General features: G+C 36.8%; 3 protein-coding genes across 4 annotated transcripts in view; 1 reads left to right on the top strand and 2 right to left on the bottom strand.

Moving 5' to 3' along the window:
* Positions 1-770: 770 nt before the first annotated feature.
* Positions 771-7,200, bottom strand: LOC132113772 (pre-mRNA-splicing factor SLU7-like). Of its 2 annotated transcripts, none has more exons than XM_059521758.1 (16): positions 7,091-7,200; positions 6,540-6,715; positions 6,256-6,409; positions 6,088-6,168; positions 3,669-3,833; positions 3,433-3,501; positions 3,256-3,291; positions 3,018-3,143; positions 2,682-2,779; positions 2,314-2,381; positions 2,061-2,200; positions 1,799-1,960; positions 1,589-1,693; positions 1,271-1,345; positions 1,058-1,171; positions 771-963 (listed from the first exon to the last, which is right to left on the bottom strand). In XM_059521758.1, the coding sequence occupies exons 2-16, from the start codon at positions 6,695-6,697 to the stop codon at positions 784-786; spliced, it is 1,731 nt and encodes a 576-aa protein (XP_059377741.1). In that variant the 5' UTR covers positions 6,698-6,715; positions 7,091-7,200; the 3' UTR covers positions 771-783. The 2 variants fall into 2 exon arrangements, with proteins under 2 accessions (XP_059377741.1, XP_059377740.1); XM_059521757.1 differs by having other exon boundaries at positions 7,045-7,190.
* A 3,240-nt stretch (positions 7,201-10,440) lies between these two features.
* Positions 10,441-17,381, bottom strand: LOC132113771 (fermitin family homolog 3-like). The gene is made up of 15 exons (XM_059521755.1): positions 17,211-17,381; positions 16,474-16,598; positions 16,066-16,299; positions 15,849-15,965; positions 15,352-15,520; positions 15,163-15,265; positions 14,967-15,074; positions 14,718-14,846; positions 14,544-14,590; positions 14,178-14,302; positions 13,743-13,849; positions 12,839-13,054; positions 12,599-12,723; positions 12,288-12,429; positions 10,441-11,740 (listed from the first exon to the last, which is right to left on the bottom strand). Exons 2-15 carry the CDS (start codon positions 16,595-16,597, stop codon positions 11,561-11,563), a joined length of 1,926 nt encoding a protein of 641 aa, XP_059377738.1. The 5' UTR covers position 16,598; positions 17,211-17,381; the 3' UTR covers positions 10,441-11,560.
* A 1,132-nt stretch (positions 17,382-18,513) lies between these two features.
* The window catches only part of LOC132114130 (ADP-ribose glycohydrolase MACROD1-like), a 57,523-nt gene continuing 52,672 nt past the window's right edge, over positions 18,514-23,364 (top strand). The window contains exons 1-3 of the mRNA XM_059522257.1: positions 18,514-18,658; positions 19,020-19,112; positions 19,281-19,391. Coding sequence (XP_059378240.1) covers positions 18,598-18,658; positions 19,020-19,112; positions 19,281-19,391 — 265 coding nt within the window. The 5' untranslated portion in view covers positions 18,514-18,597. The remainder of the gene's footprint in view (positions 18,659-19,019; positions 19,113-19,280; positions 19,392-23,364) is intronic.

Below are 23,364 nucleotides of genomic sequence, written 5' to 3'. Positions count from 1 at the left end.
ATTTTGAATCGCGTTGTGTCTTACATGTCCTCCACACAACTTTGCAAGCAAACACCCAGTTTTAGCATGGACATGCTCTGCCAGATAGTTCATCCATGATGTAACTGAACAAACTGGGGGAGGGGATTCGTTTGAAAATTCATCAGACTGTTAAACTGTAGTTCTGCAGCCAACAAATCAATTAAAAAACAGCTTTATATTATACAAACTACAGCCATGTGAAATGTGCTCGTTTACATCAAACTCACTCTTAACATTTCTGTGTATTTGCAATGATTTGGATTACATGTTGCTTAGAAAAAACCATAAGACGAAACATAGCCATGTTCAGGTTTGAATATGTTTAATGTCAACCACTAGTCAGATTATTTTCATTATGAGTCTATTTTAATAACTTGAACATATTTGACAATTGAATATATCTGTTAAATCAAAACAGATGATTCACCAAACATAACCCATTTGTGATTTATGGGGGACTTTATTATCAAAAGACTAATAAAACCATGTACTGTAAAAAAAAAATAAAAAAAAAAACACACGTTATGAAAACATTGAGAAAATACAGCTGATTTATTTTCTACTATAATCTGCACAGATTTATATAAAGTATAAAGATGTTAAAACAGAAGGATCTAACAGACTGTCATGTTAATAATATGGAATGTTTCCCATTATTTGCTCAACAGTGGTCTTTTCGTAACACATTCAACAGTAAGATTTTACAAAAACTGTGACTATGCCATCGCTTTAGCTGGTCACAAAACACATTTATTTTTTCATTCACTTCCCCAAGAAAGGGGCCATGGGGTCATCGGGCCGGTAACGTTTCATGTGGAAGGCTTCCATCTCCTCCTCTGTGGGTTCATGCACTTCTTTTAAGCTGTTGTACGGCCGCTTCCTCTCGTCGAGCTGCATAATTACAGCCACCTGCTTCAGCCTCTGCTCCTCCGCACTCAATGCCTGCACAAAAAGACACAATATTTTCTTTTACAACAGGCTTTGTAGAACACAGATATGAAGATACAAATTTGTGTGGCAGGAACGGCTCATCCACCTTCTTCAGCTTTTCTGTCTTTTTTGCTTCGTCGTCCTCGTCACTGCTGTCAGAATCTCTATGTTTCTTGCTCTTTTTCTTCTTTTTCTTGTCTTTCATTTTTTCCTGGTGCATCTGTGCATAAAAAACATATTAGTGTAATACAATCATCTACCTTCCATGTTCTTCCATTGAAATCATATCACAAAAAATAAAAGTTGCTGTAAAATGTACCTGTAAAAGAGTCTTTGGTTCTTTACTCGTTTGGGCCTCCTCTCCATCATCTTCAAATGGAATACAAGAATTGCTCTGAAAAAAAGGAGACAATTTGTTTTTAGAAGAGATTTGTGTTGGATAAATATATAAGAATAGATAAATGTAAAAAACAACTTGTGCATTGTATTATAATAAAATAAAACAAGAAAATTAATAATATTAAATAAATGCTTTGATAGATAATAAAAAAAATAAAAAAAACAGATTTTTGCTGCCTGTATTAGTAAGCCATGCATCACATTATTTGCCAGTGCAGTGGATAAATTTGTTTCGCACCACTACTTTCTTGCCAGCTTCTCCTGTACAGTAACTTTGCTTCACCATCGAGTGGCAGCATTTGTAACCCCAAAGGCCATCTTTCCAATACGATCCCCAGATACACTGCAAAACCAAAGGAACACATCTTTAACATTCATAAAACTAATCTATTATTATTATGCAACTTGTCAGGTTATGTAGCACTTCCATTAGTGCCAGCAATCTAACCGTGTGGTTATTAATGAGCACATCCTCCTCGTATTTGGAACAGGCCACAGCCTTCTCCTGTCCTTTCAACACAGCCCCGTGACGAGAATACTCCACATACTCCTCTGTCTGAGCCAGCAGAAGCTCTCGTGGAGGGGCGTCCAAGTGTTCCTGCCCACCATACTGCAGAAAAGTGCGACATGAAGCCATCAGTACACCGAGCAGGGGATGAAGGACGTTTTGCTGCATGTAAAAAAAAAAAAAAGAAGATTCTACACCGTACCCTTTCCAAAATACTCTCTTTCTGTTTCTCTTTGAATTCATCCTTTTTGACTCTGTAGGACTGATGCAGAAGCTCCAGCTTGGTGGGATCTGCCTGGAGGTGCACTTCAGATCCCTTCTCATAGGCTTCCCAAGCAAAGACTTCAGAGAAGACACACAAAACAATGTTAGACCAACAGGAACTGAGAGTCTGGAGCCCACATTTAACGTCAGGTAGAAAGGAGTTTATGTAGGAGTTGACAAAGACTACTCACGCTGTGTCTGGGCCATGGAAATGGTGTCTCCAGAGTAGCGCACAAAGTTGTCTCCAGCATAGCCCACCCTGCCAAACCAAACACATCCTTTTAAAGACAGACAGAGACAACTACAGATAGAGACACTCAAAGACTGTGTGATTCAGTGTGATGACTTGAAATGTAGTAAGCATAAGAACATCCGCTTTCTTGGCATTTAGCAGGCTTTGTTCATCTACTTAATTAGATCAACTTATGCCTTGATTAGTAGTGAACAATGTGTGTTGTAACCCCTACTTAGTACACATTCTGCAAGCTTTCTGCAAGAAGCCTGTAACTTCCCAACGTTTCCCTTGATTGCATGCACAGAAAATGAGAAAAGCACCTACTCTTCTGGAGTCTTTCCAGCGTTGGAGTATGGGTTCTCTCTCATAGCTCGAGTCTTGGGATCGTAGTATGCTGAATTTGGATCCAGATTCCTGAGATACTGTAAAATAAGTTGGGAAAAACATGATACAGCAGACTGTGGTAAAAATATTCATGTGTAATCTTATGCTACTGTAAATCCTGATGATAAAGACCATAGGATTTTATAAGTGTGACTTTATTAACGCAGCTGCCAATCAATCAATCAATCAATAAAATGCACATATTTCTAGAAAAACAAGTAGCGTCATGCCTTTAAGTAACATTGATTGGTTTGCAAAAGCTCGAGTTATTTTCACCTTAGCGATGTCCTCCCGGATTCTCAAATTTCTAACTGTGATTCGTCTCTTGGAATCAAAGTTTTGTCCAGGCATGTCAAAGTCATCAACATATTTGTCGTCATCCTCATCTTCACTGCTGTGGTCCTGGACAGGGTGAGGAAAAAACTTGAATTGAGTGAGTGAAGTGGCTTTATGATTTGAGTTTTATTTTATAGTCTACAAATTGCATAAAGATTCATCTGAATATAACAGTTACCTGTGCTGCATCATCGATAAGATGCCTCCTCGAGTTCTAGATAAAAGACATACTGTTTAGTAACACCAAGGTAATACATAATAGGTTGTGACAAACATATACCATTTTTAGAAATCGCACAGCTAGAAGAGGAATCTAGAAAAATACCAAGAAAAAGATTTCATTTTGAATACTTACAGCTTGATCTATTAATTTACCAGAAGCTAACTCCTCCTGGAGTTTCTGAGCTTTGAGAGTACGCTTAGCCTGTTACAAAAAAAATATTTAAATTAGACATGCTTTACCTATACAGTAAAAAATCCTTCCAACAAAATGACAGTGATCACATGTCAAAAGTGGTCTTCGCTGAGAATAGCTTAGCTGTATAATAAAATAAACATAAATACACATAAATATCCAACAACATGACTTACCAGATCAACTTTTGCATATTCCTCTACAATTCGCGTGTGCTCATCAGGATCATAGCCATTCCAGCGATCTCTCTTTCCATCATAATCCATTGAGAGCTGGATCTGTTCATGCTCATCTGGTGCCAAGCCTGTGCCAGAAAACTTTGCTCCAACTTTTCTGGGTCTCTATCAAAATCATTTTTTTGCACACATTGTAATCAAAAATTAAAATGCAGGTTTTATTTCTAAAATCAATAACGATCAAAAGTTTGGGGTCCGTAAGATTTTTGAATGTTTCTAAAAGGAGTCTCTTATGCGAATCATGGCTGCATTTCTTTGATCAAAAAAACAACAACAACAAAAAAAAAAACAAGAGTAAACATTTTTTGTACAAATATTTACAATTTAAATAACATTTAAATTTTCTATATTAAAGTATTTTCAAATTGTCATTTATTCCTGTGATGGAAAAGCTGAAGTTTCAGCATCACTACTCCAGTCTTCAGTGTCACATGATCCTTTAGAAATCATTCTAATATGCTGATTTGGTGCTGATTTCTTATTATTATCAATGCTGATATATATATAGAGGTGGGTAGTAACGAGTTAAATTTACTTCGTTACATTTACTTGAGCAATTTTTTGGGGTAACTAATACTTTTCGGAGTATATTTAAAGATGGATACTTTATACTCTTACTTGAGTACATTTTGGGGAAAAATCTGTACTTTTACTTCGTTACTGTGGGCGACGCTGCTCTCGTTACTTTATCTTAATGCAATAAATGTTATAAATGCTTCAGTTTATTCCAAACGCGCCGTCTACTTTTCTCTGGGCAATGAGCGATTCCCACTCGCGAATGATTCATTCTTTTGAGTCAATTCTGTTCAAAGGCTTGATCAAACCAATTGGCAAAAGGGTGAATTGGTTCATGAATCAGTTTGAATGATTCGTTCAGTTCCCTGCCGCACGCGCTGAGCGTCTGAAGCGGTTCACTCGGAGTTGTAACGTTTAACATCAGCAGCGTTGAAAACATGGCTGGAACTGCACTGAATTGAAAGCAAATCTGCAAAGGTTATTATTTGCTTGCGATGGAGATCCTTATTAGATGAACACCGCGTGTGCTGTCTACTGTTTAACAGGTAATAACTTGGGCTACATTCGATTACAGTGCACAATACCTCTGACATTAGTTTGTTGTACGTGTGTGGCTTATAACAGAGGGGAACCAAGTTGAATGCAGCTTCCAAAAGACAAAAAATAGCCGATTAAGATTTTATTAATTTTAATACAATCACACGGTGCGAGTACGTTCAGCAAGTCATATCATCAGCTGCTAAATTCAGATCTGTGATTGCTTGCTGGCGCTGAGCCAGAGATAGATGCGTTTATACAGCGCTGCGCATTATAACCAATCACACAAGATTCTTTTGAGCTTATTAAAGCATTGGCCAATCAGAGGTGTTCAGATGAGTCATCGCTGAAATACCGGTGCTTCCTTCACTCGCTCACTGACTGAATACCTCTTTCTGGCAAATTCTCTCACCAGAAACAACAAAGTGCAGATGTGTGTACGAATCTTTAATTAAGATATTGATTTCACAGTGTTAACAGTTTCAGTGATTTTAATGGGAGTTTCTGAGAGTGATTGAACTCTAGACTGTCAGTGAAAATTATCTTTAATAATGTAAATGTTATTTGCTCTCTTTCTGAACAATGAAAGATTAGTAGCAATATTTATATCACATTAACTTTCAATGTTAAATTCACATTTAATATAAAGTCAGTCTTATTAAAAATATGTTATGGCATGACACCTATATCTGTTACTTAAGTAAACAGACAGGGTTTTATAATAAATTAGATAAATTGGAGTAAAGGCTGATGAAATATATACATTTATACACGCACACATACATTACATACATTTTATCTATATATCTAAATAAAAATAGGCTCAGTATATATCACCCAAAGTAACTAGTAACTAACTACTTGAGTAGATTTTTTATCCGATACTCTTTTACTCTTACTCAAGTAACTATTTAAGACTAGTACTTTTACTTTAACTTGAGTAAATATTTCTAGAAGTACTTTTACTTTTACTTGAGTACAGTTTTTGGGTACTCTACCCACCTCTGTATATATGTATATATATATATAGTAAATTCTTTGCTGAATAAAAAGTGCAAAAGAACAGCATTTATTTGAAACAGTAATCTTTTATAACATTAATGAATTTACTGTCACTTTTGATCAATATAATGCATCCGTGCAGAATAAAAGCATTACTTTCTTTAAAATATAACTTACTGAGTCCAAACCTTTGAACAGTAGTATATACTGCACAGTATTAGATCAAAATAGTATGATCGTATAATAGAAAGAACATTAATAACATACAACAACGCCATCATAACACATTTTATGAACTAGTTACCTCCATACAGTCCTTCTTCTTATGAGTCATGGCACCACAGTTTTCACATGCTCCTTTTCTGTATTTTGTGCTGACTGATTTCTAGTTGACAGGGAGGCAATGAAAAAGGGTTTAGACACTAAATCACTTTTTATAACATATGACTATTTGGGTAGAGGTAGTGCTTACTTCTTGAACACCTCTTTTGTACCAATCTCCGATGGGTGTAAACTGTTTCTCGTTCTCTGTCTGGGGTCTCTGGTGCTTGAGGGTGGGTCTCTTTGATGGGTCGATGTACCAAGGAACAGATGAGATGTACTGGGGAATATGAGGGTTGATATCCCTGGTAACAAAATATTACGATCAGGGGAATCGTTACGGCATATATGATAAAAACATTAATACCTTTTTTTATTACAGTATTTATATTTATGAATGAACAGTTATGTGTTATGTTCGTCTGCTCAACATACTTTCCCTCCTCGTCAACTTCAGCCGGAGCATTTCCTAACTTTCTCTGTTCTTCCAGCTCTTTTTTCTTCCTCCAGTCTTCTCGGGTCATTTTCTTCGGCTCTTCGAGATCTACGATCCCCTCCGACACTTTAACGTTGCCCTCCTCCTTTGACATCATCTTCAGCTAACCTTACACCTAACAGTTACATACAAAGAGATCACGATCGGAGATTCAAGACATCAATTCGAAACAAATCATTCGGAATGTGAAACACACACACAAACACAGAAATCTAACGATAATAATTATCATTATTACATTAAAAAAATGATAAAATAAATAAATAAATAAAAATCTGCTGACAGAGTAGAAATGCATAATTAACATAGAAACCAGACGGTTACGATATCTTAACGTTAAGTATTATTTACAGCAACTTTTGTATTTGACGTTGATTTAACTTGAAAAGTGATAGCCAGTATCGCTCATACGTCAGGTTTTAAGTAAATAAGCTACTTATTTACCTGCTGTTTGGTGAAATTAAAAAAAGCGATCATAAATGTTTTCCACCTTGATCTGTAGGACGCTCGAGAGTTGTTTACAAGCGTGTTACACGGGGACGACTTCCGGGTGACGTCTTCTTCGCTATGACGTCCTGCATGTATTTGTCTGAGTGTCGCCCTCAGCTGGACTGAAGAACGTAGATTGACTTCAATTCAATTCAATTCAATTCAAGTTTATTTGTATAGCGCTTTTTACAATACAAATCGTTACAAAGCAACTTTACAGAAAATTATGTTTCTACAATATTTAGTAGTAGCTAGTAGTTTGTGCACGTTTGACAGGATTTTAGAAAAATAAAAATAATAATAATAATACAAGAGGTAGTCAGCTAGATGATGAACTATCAATATTATTAATTAATAGTAATTATATGATGCAGTCACACATGTAGCAATAATTGTTAGTTCTGTTTGTTGATTCAAGGTTAGCGTCATCTGGGGTCCTCTGAGGGTCAGCATCATCTCTTCTCAGGTGTTCTGGATCCAGACTGGAGCTTGTGTAACTCCTAGTACATCCCGTGGCAAAACATAGAAACAAAATAGAGACATCATTAGCATAGCTGCTGAAACTGAAGTAAAATTAGTTTAACCCAAGCTAAAGAATAAAAATGCAGATGCAACTACACTCACAATTTAAGAGATACATTATTCGAATGCTTGGCGAAAGAGATGCGTTTTTAATCTAGATTTAAACAGAGAGAGTGTGTCTGAACCCCGAACATTATCAGGAAGGCTATTCCAGAGTTTGGGAGCCAAATGTGAAAAAGCTCTACCTCCTTTAGTGGACTTTGCTATCCTAGGAACTACCAAAAGTCCAGCGTTTTGTGACCTTAGGGTGCGTGATGGGTTGTAGCGTGGTAGAAGGCTAGTTAGGTACGCAGGAGCTAAACCATTTAGGGCCTTATAGGTAAGTAATGATAATTTGTAACTGATACGGAACTTAATAGGTAGCCAGTGCAGAGACTGTAAAATTGGGGTAATATGATCATATTTTCTTGACCTGGTAAGGACCTATTTTGGACTACCAGTAGCTTGTTTATTGACGAAGCAGGACAACCACCTAGAAGTGCATTACAATAGTCCAGTCTAGAGGTCATGAATGCATGAACTAGCTTTTCTGCATCAGAAACAGATAACATGTTTCGTAGCTTGGCAATGTTTCTAAGATGGAAGAATGCAGTTTTTGTAACATTGGAAATATGATTTTCAAAAGACAAATTGCTGTCTAATATAACACCCAGATTTCTGACTGTAGAGGAAGTAACAGTACATCCGTCTAGTTGCAGATTGTAATCTACAAGATTCTGTGTGGTGTTTTTTGGTCCAATAATTAATATCTCTGTCTTATCCGAATTTAATTGGAGAAAATTATTTGTCATCCAATCTTTTACATTTTTAACACACTCTGTTAGCTTAGATAATTGGGAAGTTTCATCTGGTCTCGTTGAGATATATAGCTGAGTATCATCAGCATAACAGTGGAAGCTAATTCCGTATTTTCTAATAATATTACCAAAGGGCAACATGTATATTGAAAATAGAAGGGGACCTAGGACGGATCCTTGTGGCACTCCATATTTTACTGATGATAAATGAGATGACACCCCATTTAAGTAAACAAAATGGTAGCGATCGGACAGGTAGGATCTAAACCATCTTTGTACCTTCGGCTACAGGTAACAGCTCTTTTAGTAATTTAGTGGGTACAGGATCTAATAAACATGTTGTTGGTTTAGATACAGTGATAAGTTTATTTAGCTCTTCCTGTCCTATATTTGTAAAGCACTGCAGTTTATCTTTGGGTGCGATGGATGAAACTGAAGTGTTAGACGCTGTAGAATCTACATTCGCTATTGTATTTCTAATGTTATCTATTTTATCAGTGAAGAAATTCATAAAGTCATTACTATTTAACGTTGGTGGAATATTTGAATCAGGTGGCGTCTGGTAATTTGTTAATTTAGCCACTGTGCTAAATAAAAACCTTGGATTGTTTTGGTTATTTTCAATGAGTTTGTGGAAATGCTCTGCCCTAGCAGTTTTTAGAGCCTGTCTATAGCTGGACATACTGTTTTTCCATGCAATTTTAAAAACTTCCAAGTTAGTTTTTCTCCATTTGCGTTCAAGACTACGAGTTACTTGTTTGAGAGAGTGAGTATTACTGTTATACCATGGCACAATACGTTTTTCTCTAACCTTTTTCAATTTGATGGGGGCAACAGCTTCTAATGTATTAGAGAAAATAGTGCCCATGTTGTCAGTAATTTCGTCTAATTCATGTGTATTTTTGGGTACAAATAGCAGTTGAGATAGATCAGGCAGGTTATTTGCGAATCTGTCTTTGGTGGCTGGAACAATAGTTCTGCCCAGACGGTAACGCTGAGACATATAGTTAATATCAGTTATACGCAGCATGCACGACACAAGGAAATGGTCTGTAATATCATCACTTTGGGGTACAATATCTATAGCAGTAAGATCGATTCCATGCGATATAATTAGATCTAGTGTATGATTAAAACGATGAGTGGGCCCGGTGACATTTTGCTTGACTCCAAAGGAGTTTATTAGGTCAGTAAACGCAAGTCCTAATGTATCATTTGCATTATCAACGTGAATATTAAAATCTCCCATGATTAGCGCCTTATCAACTGTAACTAGAAGGTCTGAGAGGAAATCTGCAAATTCTTTTAGGAATTCTGTATACGGCCCTGGTGGTCTATACACAGTAGCCAGAGCAAGAGATACATTAGACTTCTTTTGCATGTCTGACAGTGTAACATTTAGCAGAAGTATTTCAAAAGAGTTAAACCTGTATCCTGTTTTCTGGGTAACATTGAGAATATCACTATATATTGTTGCAACACCTACGCCACGACCAGTCTGACGGGGCTCATGCTTATAACAGTAGTTTGGTGGAGTAGACTCATTTAGACCAAAATAATCATTTGGTTTTAGCCAGGTTTCAGTCAAGCAGAGTACATCAAAACTATTATCTGTGATCATTTCATTTACAATAACTGCTTTGGGTGTGAGTGATCTAATATTTATGAGCCCAAACTTTAAAAATTGTTTTTGTTCATTTACTTTACATTTTTCTGGTTTAATTATGATAAGATTTTTTCTAGATCCTACATTATATTTTGACCTCACTATTCGGGGAACAGACACAGTCTTAATAGTTTTTACAGCGCACGTACTTTTATCATTTAAGCGGGTGGAACAAAACTCATCATAATAGTTATTAGAGAATTGTCTTACTAGTCACATGGAGCGAAGTGTCCTGGAGACTTCTAGACTCTTATGCTGGATTGAAGGATTACTGTGGCCAAGACTGGAAATTTACAGCCGGACCCTCACACTTCTAGTGAACTGAGCAGTGGGAGTTATTTCAGAAACCTGTTTGAGGAAGTTTAACATTTTCACATGGTACTATTTATTCTTCATTATTACAAATGCTGTATAAGGGTATAAGAAATCCATGCTATTCCTCCGTGGATGAGAACAGCCCATATTACCAAATTACACTTTTTTATTTAGCTTAAAAGAATTTAGCAGATTAGTGATTTAGCACTTACTCTTATCCAAAGTGAAATACAAATGTGGAAATCACAATGGGTATGGATACAGATAAACATAAAAATAAAGTAACACCAGAAAAAAAACCCAACCTACAAAATAATGCAGAATCTTACCACATTGTTTGTAGATTTTAGGTCTTTTTAAAAAGAATTTTTTTTGGTTGAGAGTGATTTGAAATTACTACTAGAAGCACATAAACTTGTCTGTACGTACACACACTCAAATAGTAAAAAATTAATTTAAATTAAAAATTTTAAATTAATATAATGTACCATAATGTTTAGTATCATGCACAGTATTTGAACACATGATGTTTCTTGTGAATAATGGAGAATCAGCAAGGCTGTGAACTCATCAGGAGAATGCAGAGATGGCACTTTGTTAACTCAATACTAAACTCTCCCACCCATTTAAATATAACCCTGGTGCAGTAACTGAAACTCTGTTGGACAGAGATAGGAAATTGTGAGCTATTGACTAATAGTCCATTGTCTGGTCAGACAATGATAGTGGTTTCCTGAGCTGTTACTCACATGAGATGACAGAAATACAGACACCCTAATGACAAAATTCAATACAGATAGATAGTTTTCGGACATTTGAAATTGTTAATTTCGTCATTTTTTCCTGTTATGCTGTCATATATTAAGTGTGATGGTTTATACAGACTCATTGCATGTGTGTGTAACGTTATTGAAAGCATCAATGTTTCAATGTTAGACAGTTAGACATTCTTAATTCAATGCTTAGATATTGATCACTAAATAATGACTCGTTGAAAACAAGCAAAACAAAGGGACAGTTGCTGTGCAGTGCTAACACTGAAGTCTTATTTTTTTTCTTCCATTTGTAGCTTCAGTAATGTTTTTTTCCTCTGTAAGTCATTGCTTGGTGCTCAGAGAGCGTCGTGGCCACCGGTGAGTTTGTGGAAGAGCTCCTGGTTCAGTGTGTCACTTTGCTGTTGGGAGCGAGTGGACATGAAGATGTATCCTCCAATGTACTCGTGCACAACCTTACAGTCTGCGTTCACGCAGCTGAATGCTATGTTAATGTTTCCGTCGAATTCAATCGCCATCTAGAATAGAGACAGGTGTTGATGATATAAATGACTGAATTTCTAAGTGAAAAGTGTATTATATAAGATGTGTCATAGCACATACACTACCATTCAAAAAGTTTTTAAAGCCGTAGGTAAGATGTTTCTCACCAAGGCTGCGTTTATTTGATCAAAAATACAGTAAAAACTAATTTTATGAAATATTATTACAATTTATAATTACTGTCTTTATTTTTTATTTTTTTTAATATATTTAATTTTTTTTATTTATTCCTGTAAGGTCAAAGCTGAATTTTCAGCATCATTACTCCAGTCTTCATTGTCACATTATCCATCAGAAAAAATCTGAATATGATTCATTGGTGCTCAAGAAACAATTCTTCTAATTATCAATGTTAAAAAACAGTTGAGCTGCTTCCTATTTGTTGAGTATGTTTTACTGACCCAAACTTTTGAACAGTACGTCAGGGACAAATTGCGTAGGGCAAGAATAAAGGCTCCTTCATTTAAATGAAATGTATCACACAGTTATTATCATTTTTATCATACTTTTATTGAAACCTACCTGTCGTATATCCCAATTGACATTCCACTGTCTCATATTATTATAACGCCAAGTCTTCACCACATCTCCGATTCCCAGGTCTATACGGATCAGACGGTTGTTAGCGATGCCCAGAACTTCGTCCTTACGACTGCCCTTAAACCTGAGAAACAACTGTACTGTGAAGCTTGATCACCTTCGATTACTATTATAAAATAATCTTTTGTGTTTCCACATACCATAGTATACCTGCTACAAGTGCATGTAAGCTTGTTTAAAAGGTACATCATGAGCTGACCATGTTTTTGTGCCTCTAGGGTTAGTCTTTTTACCTGACCATGAAGTAGGAAGTTCCAAAATCAGGCAGAGCTTGCCAGATCTGCAGGAACCTCAAGATGGCAGACGTCAAAGAGAGCTGGGCGACATTCTGATAGGCCTCCAGGATACGAGGGGTTAACTGAAAAGAACAAGAAGAGGTGAAGGCTTCACAAACACTGAATAGATGAAGTGAAACAAACATTGCAATGCATTGTACAATATGAAATAACTTACAAGTTTCATGGTCACTCTACCTGTTTGGGCTTGTATTTCTTATGGTATCTGGGTGAGACGAGGCCGAGTGTGTTGATGCTGTCGTCAGTTTGTGCAACAGGAGCTGCAGAGTTGGAACGCTGCATTGAAAGGAACGTCTGGATGTTCTTTACTTCATTCTGATACGAGATGTCCAATAACTTCAGGCCTTTGGATGCCAGCTTACAGGCGGCCATCCACTGAGAATACTGCTTCTCCTGATTCAGTATAGGGCAGGTGGGAACAGAAAAATGATTTTTGTTAAAAATAGACAATTTGTTTTTAATCTTGAATCCTTTTTTTTGGGTCAGATTATTACTTTTTTAAAAGAAATTAATACTTTCGTTCAACAAGGATGCATTAAAAGTATCAACAGTGGCATTAAATACTTTTACATTGCAACAAAAATGTCTATATATCGAATATTTCTGTTTATCAAGGAATACTAAAAATGTATCATGGTTTCCACATAAAATATTAAGCATCACAATATATTTGCAATACTAAAAAAAGCAGGAGATCAACATTTTAGAATGATTTTTGAAAGATCATGTGACACTGAAGACTGGAATAATATTTGCTTAAAATTCAGAATTTCCATAACAGGAATACATTATTTTTAAAAGATATATTAAAATATAGGTCCAACTTTATTTTAAGTGCCCTTAACTACTATGAACTAACATCAAAACATAAGTACAATGTATTTACTGTGTTCATATTCTTTTGCAAAGCACTTTTGCTGCTATTGAAGTGGAATATTAATATAAAGTGGGACCAAAGTATAAAACAACTATCTGAAAATGAAATAACATTTCACGGTATTACAGTTTTTGCTGTTTTTTGATCAAATAAATGCTTTTTCATTTTTCATTTACAAAATGAATGTTACCGACAATTACATACATTTTCACATCGCAAGTAGATTTCATTCATGCCTTCTGGTGCAGGAATGAGGAGTCTGATACAGAACTTCTGGCCTGCTACACTGACATCTGGGGCAACCTCACAGCCTAAAGAGAAGCAGATGTGTTTCAGATAACATTGCCTAGACTGATGAGTGTGTACTTTGGTTTCTGCCTTGATTGAGGTGTGAAAGCATATTCACATGTTGTGCAAGCACAGTGCAGAAATGACTCAATGAAACATACATATATGCATACATAAGGACCAAAGCAAAATCTTTTTTTTTTCCATAAGACTTGAAGTATTACTTATCCAACTTAGTTTTTGTTCTCTTTTTCTACTGCAGCATGTTCAGTTCACTCAATCACTTTTATCTGATTCTCTCATGTAGCAACATTTCAATATTGGGTTAAAATAAAATAAAATAAAAATGACCTTTCAGGTTCAGCTGTTGAATGGGCTCTCCAAAGCGGTCCTCATTGCTTTTATAATAGGAGATCGATGTGTCCTGAAATTTGCACCAGTATTGCTTATAACCCTTGAGAGTTAGTCTCTTAGGCCTGCAGGGTGGAAAATAATTAATTATCAAATGATTATGCACTTAAATTTTTTTTTTTTTTTTTTAAGTTGTTAATAAAACAAAGATTTTTGGAGTACATTTTACAAGAAAAAACTATTTTTACTATTTTTCTGCTTAAAATGTTCAAATCATATCCAAATTGTTTCTGAAATTGACTAGGGATTTATGAGTGAAAACTGATTCTAAACCAACAAAAAAAAAAAAAAAGGAAAGAACCTTACCGAAAAATTTTCAAATAGTCATTCAGCTCTGGAGCGGTCAGGTTTTCCTGTGAAAGTAAATCCGATTTTTACTGAAAGTACTTCTGATACCTTTGAATCTGTCTCTGCATCTCGGCAATTCAGTCTCCATGTCCCTTTTTTCTGCTCTGTTAATACAGAGAATGTGTCTCTCACCAGCATGTCTGTGCTGTTGCTATCTCCCACCATCTTGACCTCCAGGGATTTCAGGGCAGACTCCAAGTCATCCGTCCCTTGACAGGAAGAGACCATGTCCTGAGACAAGGACAGTTTTCCTATGTGGTACTGAATAAGAAAGTGGGAAAGAGAGGTAAATGCCTTAGTGTATAATCCTTTAATGCTAACATTAATTTTACTGATCTGTTTTATAGTTTTCACGGCAGTATTATTTGTTAGGTTTTCTACCTGCAGGGCGCCAAACAGCATCATTTCCTCTTCTGTGCAGTCTATGTCCTCCAAAAGTATAGCCCAGCGAGCTTGTTCATACAACTGCGTCAAACGCACTGCATCATACTACAGCAAAGAGAGAATCGATTTTAATTTCTTGACTCTTAGAAAACTTTGTCCTTTGTCCACACATGGCCGAACCAAACAGCCCTACCTTGGGATCCATATCATGGAAAGTGTAGTATTTGAAACGAAGCCATAGTTTGTCATTCTCTTGTATTCCCTGCTGCATTAGTGAACGAGATGAATCCAGCCACCTCAAGGAAACAGAAGAGCATTTATATTAAGGATGAAATGTGGATTATGATTTTTTTTAAAGTCTGTGTTTGTTTCTCTGCTGTACCTGGTGTGAATGTGTGTTTTGTCCACCACACTGGCTGGCCGGTAGAGTTTAGCGATGGCTTCAGGAGCAGGTGAGGGCAAGCTGACAGAAAGCATTTTATACACAGCCTCGGTCTTCGGAGAGTCAGCAAAATGAGCCGGCATGCCATTGTACAGAGCTTGAACAGAGCCTACGCCCAGATAAAATCCACTTTAAACTAAAATACTGTGACCACAGTGATAACTGTGTGTTATTATTATTACATTTAGGCCTACATGTATGCCGTTCCAGTTTGGAACTGGAAAATTCAAAACTCACCTTTGAAATCAAAGGAATAAACTACATTTTAAAATGTATTAAAACAGTTTTTTTAAATTGAAACAAAAAAAAATTAGTTTTTACTGTATGTTCAGTAAAAATATATTTTTGATCAAGTCGATGCAGCCTTGATGTGCACGCACTCTTGCTGACTCCAGTGACTTTTATTAAAAGCTTCTTTAATGTGTTATTTTGCACACCTGCGGTTAGAGGAACATCTGTAAGATCATACAGTTCTTCTGAAGAATCTTTGTCTTTCTTTTTCTTTTTCTCCTCAACAGGGCGGAGCAAGGAGAGCTCCTCTGGGTGACGTAAATCTGAAAGCAAGAAAGATTCGTTTTGGAAGTGGAAACCTGAAACTTAGTAACAGATTGCATATAGAGGGGGTGCTGGATTCAGTCTTGATCCTTCACTTACTGAGAACCCTGCAGATGCCCATGACTGTGCGAAATACAGGACTGGAGAAACAGGCTCGCATTTTCAGCGTCACCCCGTTCGGCAAGCCCAGTCGCAGAGCCTTGTGCTGTGGGGTGAAGACGAGGCGAGCGTCTGCGTGGACCCCACATTTGTCCAGTGTCCAACCGGTCCTCAGCAACCACTGCTGCTTCTGCTCCCACCACAGAGCATGATCGGACCAGTCCTTCTTCAGATCTAGAAATAAGACACAGGAACATTTCACAGGGTGAATAAAGATTTAGGAACCATACTTAATTCTAATCAGTTAACACAAATATGGGAAAAATTGTTGTGTTGTTGACAAAAAAAAAATGAAATGGATCTTTTTATTAGCAAATATAATATAAAAGCATCTTGAGCATGACTCACTGGTCTGCTCAACTAATTTGAGAATAACTCCTCCAATGTGCAGGTCAGAGGTCACACTGATTTGGATGGGCGGGGCATCAGGACCAAGATCCTCCACTGTGACTGTAAGGTCCCACGCTGCCATTCTACAGCAGAGAGATCCCACAAATATGGTAAAAATGAGGTTTAATCAAACATAAGCTAATTGAACATCGTGTACTAGAAGTATCAAATTATTATCCTAGTTAAGTTTAGAAGCTGATACTTCCCGTTTCTATGAATCACATGGAACCACATTTCCTCTTTTGGTCAAGCATCTAATCCATGAGTGCATGTAATGGGGTGTGTTGGGTTATATTGGGCGTGTGTGGGATAATTCTGAATACTTAACTGAAACTAAAAACTGGAATGGAGCCAAACTCAAGAAACATAATAAAATAATACTGAACAACTCAACTTCATGTCTTTTTAAACTGTGACATAAATGTAATTTAAACCCCACAATAAAATATGTTTACGTAGACACAATAACACCTAGACACCTTTAGATAATATACAGTTTATATAAATAAAATGCTTTAGATGTAATTCAAAAACCTTAATATTGAATTATATTGTAAACTTCTATTTTAAATGATCAACCATTTGTTCATGATTACGAATTAAAGTGACTTATTTAAGTTAAACTGTTATCATTTTAAATTACTCATTATTAATAGCTAAAAAATTAAATGAAAAAAAAAAAAGAATTTTGTTACCTTTTCTCGTTTCTCTGGATTAGCTGATGATAGTGTCTCCCTCTTGTGCGGTCAGTTAAATGCTGGTAGGTCTTTTTAAGAGATACACAGACAATCACACACTAATATGGACAAGACCACTCTGCTGCCTAAAATCAGTTGTGGTTTTTCGTGGTATGTCAGAGCTGACACAAAGGGTGTTCCTCTTTTGTTAGCTTCCGTGTTACAGATCTGTGTTGTTTTCACACTAAATGTGCTTTTGCACGAGACAACAAAAACTCAGGCACTTAGAATCATATGATCGTTATAAATACTGCAGAGACAGCTGAGTGTAGGAATTATGTACTGATGTTTTCACAGTGTTAAATGGTGCTATACTCAAATTATTGATTTTATTAGTTGAAACAATATAAAAGAGAGGCACTTTTTATTTAGAAAACATCACACAAAAGAAGAAAAAAGAAAGATGTAAACTTAAAAATCCCATTTTATCTTCATCTAAATACGTTTTATATTAACTGAGAGTAAAGATTTGTATGAATTATGAAATATTATTGAATTTTAAAATTATTGTCTTCTATTATAATATATTTTTAAAACGTAATTGATTCCTGTGATGGAAAAGCTGAATTTTCAGAAACCATTACTCCAGTCTTCACGATATAACTAATACCAATAAAAAAAAGTTTAAGAAACTAAAAATACTGACCAGCAAATAAATTCGTATAAATTTGAATCCAAAACCAGGACGTTCATAAAACGTCATGGTCAATTGTGTCAAACCCAAATTATTAGCAATGAGACATCTTGACTAAAACATAGCTCTTTCGCCGTTTTGCCGCTAGATGTCAGTAAAGGCTGAATGATGTTGATCCGGGACAGTCCAAATAATAGAAGCGCTTGCGATTGAGTTCATGGACCCCTGCATCATACGGTTGAGTATTAACTTCACTATTGAGATTTAAAGAAAAATCTGTAAAACTGCTTATTACAACTAACTCCAAATCGAAACAAATATAAAATAAAGGCGCAGACGGAAGACATTCGTGCTTTAAACTTTAAATCTGCCAGCTGTCAAGACAGACCAGACTATGGCGTTTCAAGTGTCAAACTTGCTGCTCGTGTTTCGCTCTCTAAAAGCGTTGGGTTGATATCCAGCGCTGGAGACAGATGACCGAGTCATCTCAGTTTCATCAGCAGACTTGCACATCGCTTCTCTCATGCTCTCTGCTGCGCGGGCACAGGCTCTGAGAGTATCAAAGTGCTGCCCTCCCCGGGGGTCTTACGTAGCCTAAAGCAGACAGGTGGCAGAAGGTTTCGCCGCGTCACCAGGGTTGTTGTAGGCACCGTGGGGGTCTCGGCTGCGGTACTGGCCTCACTGAGCACGAGCACGAGCACGCTGCACGCCATGAGCGCGCGTCCCGAGCTGAACCTGGATTCTGAGAGCAGCGACTGGAAAGAGGCGAAGAGTGAGTCCCTTCAGTCCCTAGAGAGTGTCCCGCTGTCCAGCACACACTTCACTGACAGAGAACCAGAAATATAATTTAACTGGAATAATTAAGAAATATATATTTCTGCCATCAGGCTGATCTGACTCTTCTGTCACTTCGAGACTCTAATTTTCAAATAACTGTACACTGTCTATCTGTCTGTCTATCTATCTATCTATCTATCTATCTATCTATCTATCTATCTATCTATCTATCTATCTATCTATCAGAATCTTTTAATTTATCAATCAATATCATCAGACTGAGCCCTGACATTTCTAAATAAAAATAAAATGACTAGTTTTTCTTTTTATTCATTCCTCATATTTATTTTTGGTAGAAAAGCTTTGCTCCATGGATAAGGAGAAGAGGAGGGAAATGTACAGGATTGATTTAATACCTCTGCAGAAGATTTCCATCTGTAGTCCCTCAGGTGAACAAAACGGACTAAAACACAAATCATGTATAGAAATCCGAAAAGTGAGTCTTTTTGTTTAAATCCTAAAACTATGAACAGATTGTTGTATGAAGAGCAACTTTTATAGGGGTTGCTTGGTGTACTGTCTGTCACATGTTAACATTACTGTGTGCTTCCTCTTCAGTGACTCCTCTTGTAAGCCTCGGTACAAAGTCAGTGAAGAGCTGAATAAGAAAATATCCCTCTTCAGTGGTGACATCACAAAGCTGGAGATCAACGCAGTCGCCAACACAGGTGAAAATTAAAGTACAGGAAAACTCATAGTCTACATTACCTGGTCTGCCAAACCATTTGATTGTTTCCCAAGAGCGCTTTTGCCCAGCCATATATCATAAATTTAAAACATAGATTCAGCAGTTTATTGTTAAGATTGTAAGCCCTTGTACAGAGCAAAAAACAAACAAACAAAAAATTCTCATCTATATTGCTCTTTTTTTCCAGTACTATTTTAATAAAAGTTGCCATTTAGAAAGAGCAGAAATCATCAGCAGTCCTCATCTGTAGACGTCTTGTCACTAGGTGGAGATAGAGCTTACTGTCTGTGTAGTATCCAGTCGGTCCCTATGTAGACACACCTGAAGGTTTCATAACATTCATCTGCATTTGCCAGTTCGTTCTTGGCAGTTACAGAACAAAGTGACTTTCAGGAACTTCCAAGCTTTTCACATTTGCATCCTTTAAATAGCTAAAGAGACCAGTCAAGCACTAAAATGACAGACTAAAAACTCTCTCAGTTGCATCTTAGTGAAGCTGCACCTGCAAGCTCTAGTCGGAATTGCTATATTTAATTTTGCCAAAGGAAACAAGGTTGTGAGAGACAGATTTACAGCATATTCAGTGGGCTATACTGTTGTGTACTTTGTTGTCAGTTGTTCAATACTGAAGTACATCATTCCAAAATATTGGTGGTAAAAAATTAGCTGTGAACTAAGACTTTAGGACTATCAGTCTTGTTTTCAGTCATGTTAAAATAAATATGTCGTCTGCCCTGACTAAGGTCCATTTTAGGACAGGAAATGAATCATTTTGATAATTAATATACTGCTGTTAGAGACAGCATATTCTAGGTATTTAGCATATTGACATTAGCATATTCATACAGTGTTAGTAGAGTGCTCAGGTTTATTATTTCTCCATCATCAGCTCTAAGCTGCCATAAAGCAAAGCAATGACTGGTTAATGTTTTAGCAATCATATTACTGCAGAACCTTATGCTTAGCTAGTCGGCCTAATGGAGCTCATTGAAACCGTATGTAGAGAGATCATTTTCAGACTTGTTCAGGGCATGAGCAGAAAGAGAAGAAGTGGGTGAGGAGAAAAAGAAGCTGAAAAGGCAAAGGACTAAGAGTGTGCATGGAGAGAAAGAGAGGAGTTTGTCAGAGAGGGCATTGATTCATCTCTGCCAGTTGACGCATTGATCGACTTGCCGTAGGTCCTGGTGTAAAAGCGTGATGATTAACAGACTGTCATGTGGTCATTAATTTAGAGGTTCGAGTGAACTTCCCAGGGACTGCTAAGTGTGCATCTCACTTACCCAAGTGAGTGCAAGCATGTCGTTTAATAGATTTTGCAGGTATAACAACTAACTGAGACTTGTCATGGCACTTGTATACTGTTGTTGTTCTCTTGTTGGTCTGATTGCTTCTATTGTTCTCATTTGTAAGTCACTTTGGATAAAAGCATCTGCTAAATTATTAAATGTAAATGTAACCAAAGACTATAGAATACCCAAGATGTGTCACTTGTATAGTTTTTTGTTTAGAATGGGGGAAAATGCAATGCTCAATATGGCCACTCTATTAATAAAAGCCCCACCTTTTGAGTAAAAGATGCCATCACTAATCGTTAAAGTCATCGGGTCACTGTAGCGGCCGTCAGAAATCCCAGTTGCTATAGAAACAGTCGGCATTCTGCAACACACACTTAGGACTGCGCATGTGGACTAGCTGGCTAGCTAGCCTGAAAAATAAGCTTCTTCTTTTTAAAATGCAAATAAACAACATTTATGAGACAGCTGTTGTCAGATTTAATTGGTGATTTCAAATATGAAATTTAATTGTAAGCCTAGTGAACAGTTTTGAAGAATTTTATGTAAGCCCATTCAAAGAAATAGGAGTTGCACTCGCATGCCTGAGAGGCGTTTCAAAGATTACCGGTGAGTGAAATGACTTGCCTGAGTCCAGTTCACTCAGAAAATATATGGGCCTAGTTTTAAGAATGATGTCATTGTACAAAGGCCTATTTATTACAGTTTTAACAAACTAATTTAATGTGATGCATACTTGTCGGTCATACATAAATGAAAGATTTCTGCACAAAAACTGCATCTATTAAATTTTATTTCAATGTGAAGAAAATGTGAAGAATATTATGCATGTACTGTTCAAAGAAAACCACCATTACCTTTTTTTATAGTGTTATAATTCTGGGATAATGCATTTTACCAGTCATCTTACAAATGTTACAGTGCAGTGATTTTTTTGATTCTATTTATCTTTACATTTTAATCTGCAGACGCAGCCAACCAGGGTGAGCAAGATTTTTGGCAAAGGGGCCATATTGGGTTTTAAATGGAGGGTGCAATTATCTTAGATGATGCAATCCTCTTGTATTCTAAAAGCTAAGAATAGTCTATGTACTCATCTTAATAAATGACACACAATTTTCTGAAGTATGTCTTGCTAATGGGGCCATTCAATAAAAAATAGACAATTTTCACTAGGCATTATTCAATGTTTATTTGACTTCCCTCTACTTTCCTGAGAGTTTATGATACATATTTACAAAATATTAAACTAAGAGCCTTAGCCTCTTAGAAACATTATAGCTATCCTAGGTGTGTTTCACAGAGGAATTGTTATCAAGAGAAAAGTGTCATGCTTGTGTGCATATTATAGAAAACTGTCATGAAAAAACATAATTTTAAGTTAGGTGCTGAGCAGTTGCCCGGATCCAACAAGTGTCACATAATGTAGTGTTTCATAACCCTGGTCCTGAATCCCTCCATTGACTGTATGTTTTGTAAGCCTTATCTGACATTCCCATTTTAAGTCCTTGAGTCTTTACTAAAGCGTGGGTGTCTTGAATGCAGGTGTGTTTGATTAGGGAGACATCCAAAATGTGCAGTGTTGGATGTAATCCACAACCAGGGTTGGGTAACAGGCCTGTGCTTTATTGAAAGGTATCACTGATTAGCAAGTAGCACCAAGCAACAGCTTTCCTTTCAACAGAATATAGCACTGGAGACCAATCATCTCCAACAGGCAGTTAGATGTTTGCTGGCACCTTTCAAAGTAGAGTGAGAGAACACGCTCATAGTTGCCATATTGGGTGAACGGAGTAAATTATTGGGCAAGTTGTGCAGGTTTAAATCTCTGATTGAGTATTTTGGTTTAGATCCTTTGTTGAATGCTTGTGGAGGCTTGTTAGGTGCTACTGAGCGATAAAAGAGCTTTCTAATGACAATATTTCAGGGTAATTTACCTGGATTAAACCACGTCGAGGGCCAAAGTTTGCCCGTGTGTTTGCTAGACTCTTACGGTGGTCAGAATTGAACAACCGTTGAACTGAGCAAAAACGTACAAACTTTGAGAACTCAGTCAGTGGGGAGAGTGATGGAGAGGTGGGCTGGAGTGGGGAGGACTGTTTGTCTGTTGTTCTCAATAAAGATTGGATTTACAATAACATTGCTTCCACCCCTGTCCTCTCTCTCCTCCCTCTCACAGCATTTTACAGCTCTTGGCTCCTGGATCTGCCCTATAAAACACTGTAAACATAAAATCCACAAGCACTTAGAAACTGTCCTTCCCAGAGCAGGGGTGGAGGGAGGGATAAACATCCTTTTTACGTCAATCCACCCATCCGTCTAGTTAGTGCGAGAGGATATACTGTCCTGTATTGGTTTATTAAGTTGCATTACATTGTGAACAATGTATTGTGATTAGGTTTGGAAGAAAAACCACATGCCCTTTGTCTGTTTTAAAACTGAAAAGTATACAAAAAGAATTCATATATATATAGTTATTGTTATTATTATTAGGGTAAGGTTATGATGTAGGATCATTACCTTGAAACAGAAACAGTGTTGTTTTATGAAGATTATTTGGAGTGTTGCCTCACAATGTTTGCTCATGGGAGAAATTGCATTCACCCTCCATGTTTATTCATATTCTGCTGGGTATTAAAAACAAGTGTCAGTGTTTGGAGT

This window comes from Carassius carassius, chromosome 33 (assembly GCF_963082965.1).
Source record: "Carassius carassius chromosome 33, fCarCar2.1, whole genome shotgun sequence".
NCBI classification, from domain to species: domain Eukaryota; kingdom Metazoa; phylum Chordata; class Actinopteri; order Cypriniformes; family Cyprinidae; genus Carassius; species Carassius carassius.
Note: the sequence above shows the minus strand (reverse complement) of the source record. Positions and strands in the feature narration are given on the sequence as shown.